This window comes from Drosophila erecta, unplaced genomic scaffold (genome assembly GCF_003286155.1).
Source record: "Drosophila erecta strain 14021-0224.00,06,07 unplaced genomic scaffold, DereRS2 tig00000021-arrow-pilon, whole genome shotgun sequence".
Classification (NCBI taxonomy): Eukaryota; Metazoa; Arthropoda; class Insecta; order Diptera; family Drosophilidae; genus Drosophila; species Drosophila erecta.
This window is the reverse complement of record NW_020825198.1, coordinates 15921270-15929800: the sequence shown is the minus strand read 5'-3', so window position 1 is coordinate 15929800 and position 8531 is coordinate 15921270. Positions and strand designations below refer to the sequence as shown.

The 8531-nt window shown below is 38.7% G+C and overlaps 1 protein-coding gene across 1 annotated transcript; it reads left to right on the top strand.

Moving 5' to 3' along the window:
* The first annotated feature begins 7452 nt into the window (after window positions 1-7452).
* Window positions 7453-8206, top strand: LOC6546309. The gene is made up of 2 exons (XM_026977333.1): window positions 7453-7503; window positions 7563-8206. The coding sequence occupies exons 1-2, from the start codon at window positions 7453-7455 to the stop codon at window positions 8064-8066; spliced, it is 555 nt and encodes a 184-aa protein (XP_026833134.1). The 3' UTR covers window positions 8067-8206.
* The last annotated feature ends 325 nt before the right edge of the window (window positions 8207-8531 follow it).

The following is an 8531-nucleotide window of genomic DNA, read 5'->3' as shown; positions in this document are numbered from 1 at the left end:
TTTAAACAATTTTAAATATTTATTCTATTTCTGCGCAAAAATTCTAAGTTTAACTCTACTTTATGGAGCGTTTGACCATCCTCTAAATAAAATCATATATTATGCAATATTTATTATAATCCGTTTTTATTTAAATGGAATTAAGTATGCATAGCATTGTAATTAGCAACAATTTTATAAGATCTGTAATTTCCCAGGTTTAATATTGGGTTCACAGTATTTCATATTATACTTTAACCTGAGTTTTTAGCTGTTTTTTGTGTACTTTTGGCCAACTCTGCTTGACGCGTGCCCGCCTGGAGCTTTTCCTCCTGACGAAGCAGGATCTTTGTATCTAGAACTGGCCATCCAGTACAGTGCCGCAGTCTTTTGCCAGCTGTCGAGGCTTCTGCCCCTCTGTGTCCCCCATTTGTTGTTGTTTTTGCAGCCGGTGATCTTGTGCCACTTGATCTGCTCCTTGCTTCGCCAGCAGCCAATACTCGTGGATAGATAAGCTCCCAACTGCCTTTTCGCATCCCCAGCTCGCTTATGTAATACTAGACGAAGACGACTCCTCCTCGGCAGTGAATCTGGCTTTTCGCCGGAGGGCCACTCGACTGGTTGGGGCAGCTTGTTGCTTTCTTGGTTTCCATGGCGTGCTGCCTTTTGATAAATTGTATTCGTCCAGGAGCGGACTTTCAAATGCCAAGGGATCAAGCTTACGGCGCAGAATGTTCCAAGTGGAATCGTAGATAAGCAAGAGAATTCCAGTATGGGAGTACTAATTAATCGCTTTCTGAATAATATTTATAAATATTTACTATATTTTATATAGGGAATTATAAATGTTACTATATAACACTGATGTTGCCAAGTTAATTGCGGAAATGCATATCTATTTTAGAGCTTTAATGTAAAAAAATAATGTTTTTATGAGCTATAAAAATAATGTTTTTATGTTCGTAAATAAAAGTAACGTTTTTAGTTCGTAAATAAAAGTAACGTTTTTAGTTCGTAAATAAAAGTAACGTTTTTATGCTCGTCAATAAAAATAAAGATTTTATATTCGTATATATATGTATTCTGCTCCTTCTTTGCAATAATGTCTATTATATTGGGCTACTCCAGTATCTAAGATTACAAAAACGCCCCCCTTTTCGGCTTCAAACGCTCCACGGCTTACGCAACAGCTGTCAGCAATAGGTTCAATTGTATTTTTAGCTTTGCGCCTCGGTTAAGTAGGCATTTTGCCTGATGGGGCCAGAGGCGCAGGGGAGGGGCAATGTGCGAGGGGGGTCGGCACAAGTGCACGGGGCAATAATTTATTTGCAGAACAGCCTTTTGATGGAGCAGCAGCGGCACAAGAGCCACAACTAGAAAAGCAGCAAGTGGCGGACACTGGGGGCAAGAATAAAAAAGTTGCACTAGGAAATAATAAATTATGGATATTTGGCAGAGGAGTCGACTATTTGATATCTGCTAGGATAAAACATACAACAGGGAAGCAGCTACGAATAACATATTACGAATTAAATTGTAATGGTAATCATGGTTGAGTGCGTATTGAGTGATGTTTTAATTTAATGTAAACTTAGATCTACATATAAATAATTTTGTAAGTTGGTTAAGGCAAGAAAGGAAGAACAGGTCTAAAATTCTATTAAAATTCAGTATAAGATACATCTTTGGCTCAGGTATAAAGATCTGAGAAACAAAAGATTTTAAAACATATTAAGAGCACCTTATGCTTTTAAAATGTCTGTGGTTTTTGAATGCTAGAGGCTTAAGTAAATAAAATAAATGTTTAGGCTGTTAAATGTTGAAGCTATACAATAAATTCCAATAAACCAATCCATGGAATGCCATTCCATATTTCTATATTACAAATCCATAATAAATCAGTTTGGTGAAAATAGCTATTCATACCTATTCATATACCCAAAGCCACCCATCAGGGTGTTCGTACATTGTCACTAAAGTTGGGGCGTTTCTGGGTCTGCTTTGGGGGTTGTGGAAAATGGAAAATGGAGGAGCGACAAGTGCAGCGTTGCAAGATTACACACATTTGAGTGGCGTGCTGGAAAATCTTCTGCAGCCCAACGCCCTCTTTCAGGAAAAGAATTACACTTAATGTGGCCCCAGGGCAGCTGGCAGAGTGTTCTCTGGACTCTGGGACGTGAACCGAAATTATCTAATTTGCAAAAGTTATTGCGATTAATTGGGCGTAATTATTGCGTGTCGTTAGCCGAGGCTAAATGGCGCCTTTTATGCAGCCATCGTAATTATTTTCCTCCTTTCTGCGCTCCCAGCTTTTGCCCGGCACTCTGCTGACCACTTGTCAATTTTAATTGATTGTTAATCTGGGAGGAAGCCTGATCTTGACTCCTCGCCAATTCCCCCTTCTCGATGGGGTTAATCTTGTAACGTAGCCAGTTAATTGTATTAAATACGCTCCACGGCATTGTTGCTTTTGCTGCACAGTTCTGCCGGAGTTAATGAACCACTGATGATCAAGGATAAGCCCCAGTATTGTGGACATGACAATTAGTTGGAGTTGACTCCGCTTTTTGTTTTTCTGAGCTCTTTATTGTGGCGGTCTCTAAATATAGACGATGGGCCCCATAAAAATCTGTATGGGTTAAAGCATACATATGTGAAGTCGGAGCTGCCGACTTAACCAATCGATTGCGGATAATTGCGAAACGAGACACAAACACTTTTCGCAAGAACTTATATTTTTATTTTAAATACTAGGACAGGATACATGTGTATTGTTGCAGTTCGAGTTCATATAAATTAGATCTAATGAGCATAGGTAAACACATTGTCATTTTCTAGCAGGTTCTAATCTCATAAGTAATGCACTGTTCAGATTGTTTTGACGAATACATATACACTGTGATAAAAGATTTACTCTACCACATCCACCTGCCCCGAAAAGATAAGCCAGCTTTCAGGAAACGCTACAACGCAGTATCTAGGATACCAGTTTGGAGTTGCAACCACAATCCAGTGTGGGAGTAGCCCAAGGTTCAACCTCCTTGTCACTCAGCCGGCTTGCCTTACATTTGCCCCGGACCACGCTTGCGATTGTTATTAATGATGGACGTAAATCAATGGCCTGGAAGGGGGCAATATGGCAACCGAAAAGCTCTCCCACCTCACGTAGCTGACCAGACAGTCAGTGGGGGCCAGTCAATTATGCCAATTGCTGGCCCCAAAAACATATCTACGCGCACATGTATCCATTGCCTTTGTATCCGTATGTCCATGTGCAACGGTTATTCGGTGCTGCGCATGCGCACCACATGGGGTCTAATAAAAATTAAGCGCGTGTTGCATTTGTTATTGTCAATGTTGTTGTTGCAGCTCACTTGACCAACAAACAACACGTACAAACTGTGACGCGTGACGCGGTGGAAAAACAACACTGTTAAACAACAAATTGTCCATTAAATCGGGGACTTTGGTCTTCAAGATGCAAGGCGGCATAAATTGGCAAATTTTGAGCCCAGTCAGACAAATGAGGGAAAAATTTAAATACGCTTTTACAAATATTTAAATTATGATATAGCTAATAGTTCTAAATAAAGATTTTTAAATAGGCTGATAAAACATTCCATTTTTTCAGGAAAATTTCAACTTTTGTTAGCCAGTGTCGCTTGGCACTGCCACTTGTGGCACGATCACAGTTACAGCACACCAACACAAGGGCAACAACTTTCGCATTAGGCCAAATCAACAACATCGGCAACAAATACGTTGTTACCTGCCACGGAAGCCGCGTCGCCTTCTCAACTTGGCCTGCAACGTAGGAAGCCAAGAGGCAGTCGTGCACTGAGAAAAGTAAAATTACTAAAGCACAACTGTAATGCCAGTTGATCAAGCAAAATGTTATAAAACATCTATGATTGCTGAAGAACATATTTGTATAACAAATACTTTGATAATAGGTAAGTGGCTTGACTTGAATTTTCACTCAATTGTTTTTTATATTATTTATTTACTACATTCATCCAGTTCCTTAAGATTAACTTACGTTTCTTTCAAAATAGAACACTACCAGTGATGCTGGTATATAATATAATAATATAATATATATAATATAAAAATATAATAATATAATATATATAATATAATATATTTAATATAATTATATAATATATATAATATAATAAGTAAAACACATTTTGTTCTCTGTAGTCAAAATAGGCAATAAGAAAAAAGCCGAAGCAGGCCTTGTGGCGAGCCTTTAACATTTGTTAAAGCCACGAGTGCCATTCGGCCTCTTTGGGCTCTGTGCATGCTGCAGGTAATTTTCGCAACTACGCAATTGAGTTTTCCATCGCCCACGCCACGCCCTCCGCCCCCTTCGATCTAGCTGCAGCATGCGCAGCTGGTTTATGACGGCTTTTGTTGCGGTTTAAGTTGCCACTGCCGCCTTCTCACCTGCTGCACCGACTGGTCAGCTGTTTGAGATACTATGGCTGTCTACAAAAATGATTTCGTTCTGTTTTCGGATGTATTTTCAAAAATATATTACCTATATTGTATTATATATTACGTATACGTACTCGAAGGTGATGCCTTCCATTTCTTTCATTAAATTTTATTTCATTTACTTTTGCACCGTAAACTTAACGAATAATGGCCATCATTTTAGTTAACCAACTTTTTTCTGGTCATTTTGCTATCTAGCGTTATTAAAACATAGTTATTGCAAATACTAAAGAGTATGTCCAATTCCGCGTTTAAAGCTAAAACTTTCCGTTTATTGCTGGCTTGGTTAAATATTGCATTTTACTCACCGATTTTTGGCGCGCAAAACTTCAGGTTTCGTAATGTTTTTGTTTTTCAGGCGCTTTTCTCGTTTTTGGCTTTAGTTTGGTTTGTGCCAAGGCGTTGTTTGCTAGTTGATTTCTGGGCTGATCTGCGTCTGGGCAACGACGCCAATCAACCTGCATTAAATTAATTGAAATACGTTACATTAATTACACCGTAATTAAATGTATGATTTATACTGCTAAGAGCGTTGCCCAGCTCCCGATCCATCGGCGTGTAGGTGTTCATTAATGCTTGACCGACCTGTCCGCTCTGCTCGCTTCGCTTTTAGCCGTTTCTGCGATTCATGCTAATGCCTGTCACCTGCTTGACCACTTGGCTATCGCGGACTACCAGCGGACTACCAGCGGACTACCAGCGGACTGTTCATTAATCTGGGTTAGGAAAGCCGGCGAATATGCTAACTTTGTAGACGGCTTAATGGTCTCTTAGCTCGTTGTCTTGCATATTTCGTCATATCTTTGGCTAAAGGTAAAGACCATGTACATGCTGTGTGTAACTGCGTTCTTGAATCCCGCATAAAATATGTTTATATAAAGTAAATTTTTTGTTGCAGTTGAAAAGGCAATGTAACACATAATCATTTAAAGCCTGCTAGAAAGGTTTTTAAAAACTAAAAACTATATCAGTAAACTAAAAAGTCTATATCAGTATATAGTATAAATATTCACTATCAAGAAAATCTGCTCGTAGACCTCGTCTATGCTCAGCAGTTATAAAAAATAAAGGAAATACCACTAAATATTAATATTACAACTATTTTTATAAGATAATTCATAAAAATGAAGTTTTTCTGAGTTTTAAGAGTTTTGTTTCTATTATTTTTTCCAAGCGCCGAAAATGAAGTAAATTATTTTTAGTTAATATAAAGATGAAAAAAATATTTTTGTTCCTGAATTTAAAAAAAAAAAGATTAAAAAATATTACTTTCCTTCTGAGCAAAAAATTTAAAATCAATGATTCAACCAACGTGCTGCTATTATTTTTTCCACCACTGTATATCTTCTTTTCCCAAGTGAGTCCCAAACTAATATCTTTGATTGACAGTGCTGGCGGAGCTCGGAATCCTCGGCCCCTTGTTCTGCTGGGGTTTTGGGGCGCTGATCCGAGTCCAAGCATCATCTAATGTCATGCCTCGCCGAGGACAGCGACTGTCACTTGACGTTACGGCTGTGTGCTGCACCATTTGACAAAAGGAAAAACCAAGAGCTGTCGGCTCCTTGGCGGTTTTCCGTTTTCATTTTGGCACGGGGCGCAGGCGCAGAAGCGCGCTTTTCCCCATTTTCTAGTTGGGCCGTAGAACATGTGTTGCATATTACTTGGAAAATGCCTCGAATTGTTTGCGGCTTGCAGATGGCTGTCTGTTTCGATGCCACTTACTTGAGGGGCATATAAGTTTGTTTGATACTTGGAAAAAATCAATTCTGTAGCTGAATAATTAGCTTCAAATTTGAAACTTAAGATAAATACAAAATTTGATAGCAATTTTGAAATATATTAAATGGAGCGTCCAGGAAAATGTATTAAAATCATGCGAGGTACATGAATCTCTGTACCTTTCATTCTCAATATTTTTGGGGCAGGAATGGGTGGATAGAGACCCCTTGAGCAGCAATGCCAAGTTGAAGTGACGTTTCCATTTTTCGGAAAATCCCCTCTCATTTGACTTTTCCTATTTATAGGCTGTGGCAGGCGCGGGCGCGTGGTGTCCCCTATTTGTGTGTCTCCTGCCCCAAAAAAAATGGAGCCGCTTTTCCCCTTGTTGGATCTTGAATGAATTTGTTATAAATATAAACTATCTCGCCCTCTGCTCTGGCACACACTTTCTGGGGAAATCCATCCGTGAAAATGTAAAATATCTCCTGCTGAGTTTAGTTTTTCAGGCATTGCGCACTTTTTGTGTTAGTTGTTTTGTATTTTGTGTCTTTTGTCTACACATTCCCGGGTCGCTTCTGTCTTTTGTTTATAACTTTTCAATTAATGCTTTATTATCGCTCTTTTTTGGGGATTTTCCCCCAAAAGTCGATGATGTGTTGATGGGACTTCGGTGGAATTTTCGGGGCCACCATCTGGCGGGGAAAGGTGAACTGAAGTTGATTCCAACAAATTGAATTGTTTTAGTTGACTTTCAACACGCCATATGAATAGGGAACTAGGACTAGGAAACTAATTAATTACCCCTTACTATCTTATTATTAAGCATTGATATATACTTGAAAAGCCTTGAAAAAAATGCCATTTCTAGTGGCATATCTATATGAATAATAGGTTGAAAAATTTCAAGGTTTTGCAATCGCGTATTTTTCCGCATAGCGTGCTATTTAACAACTCTACATTTATATAGAACAACAATGTCTAGTGATAGCAATTTATAAATATCATTACAAATTTAATGCCATATAATATAGCCAAATATTAGCTGTAGACAATGCCGCCTTGACTTAATTCTTGAATCAGAACATGTATATTGCTCGAATATATAGATCAGAATCAGCAAATACATTGTAACCTTTGGACTAACAAGATCGTTAAACAATTCGTGCAAATGTTCAACATGAATTTCGCGTGTCAAAACTCATTTTCAAATCTAATAAATAAGATGAGCTTGTTAAAGACAAGCAACAGTTCAAAATGAAATGGGTTGTGATAATAGTACTCCTCCAACTGCTGCAAAAAATAAAGGTATTTATGGAATATACAATATATATTTATTACCAACTCACAAACTCGAATTTCAACAGGGCGAGCAATCCTATGAGGTTACCAATGAAAGGCTGGAGCCCTTCGAGGGCGATTCCCAAACTTTAGTGATCTTCGATAGCCTGAAAACTATTGGCCGGGAGAGAGCTCTAAACGGATCCTTCAAATTCATCGGCGAGATGAACAATGATGACTTCAAGGTGTCCGTGGAACTCTATTCGAGTCCCAATGGCGATGGGGAGTTCAAGAGAATGGTCATGGATGTGCCGCAAACTAGCATATGCGATTGCTTCAAGAAGTTTTATGTCCAGTTTGTGCAGCCCTCTCTGAAGTCCGGAGAAACCACCAATTTCCCCGTTGTCGACGACGATTTCTGTCCAGTTCCCGAAGGCGAGTTCTACATTAAAAACGTTCTCCTGAACACGCAGGATTGGCCCTCGCAGGTTCCTCGAGGAATTGTCAAGGCCATCATTACTTTCTTCAGTGGTGGCGAAAACGTTGGAGGCCTAATAGTGGAGGTCAAAATTGAGGATCGACAAAGTTAGAGTGGCTTAAACTACTACCAAATCATGTAGTAAATCAAGTTCTCTGAGCATCGTCACAACGAAAACTCTTTGATATTAAAGAAAGTTTTGTTTGTAGTTTAGGTGACTTACACAATTCTAAAAATAAATGTCTTTGAACGCTGAAGTTAATTTTACTTTCGCTTATTTTTTTTTCAAATTTAGTTCGGAATTAATTCATTATCAAATTATTTGATTAAAACATCCTACAAATTATTTGATTAAAATGTCCCACAAATTATTTGATTGAAACATCCCACCAGATCATAGATTCTGTGTCCCAAAAAGCAATGGCATTCAATTGTCCACGGTTCATTTGCACCACCTGCACGACCCTAAGAACTATGACCCAATTGTGTCAGAAAATCAACCACAAAAGATACAAAATTTTCAATTGTTGAATCGAATCCATAAAGTCGCAGTCCGCTGTGGTCACCTGGTCGCAGT

Coding starts and splice junctions, on each gene's coding strand:
- LOC6546309 (XM_026977333.1), top strand. CDS start 7,453: ATGAAATGGGTTGTGATAATAGTACTCCTCCAACTGCTGCAAAAAATA. Junction 7,504..7,562: donor AACTGCTGCAAAAAATAAAG/GTATTTATGGAA, acceptor GAATTTCAACAG/GGCGAGCAATCCTATGAGGT.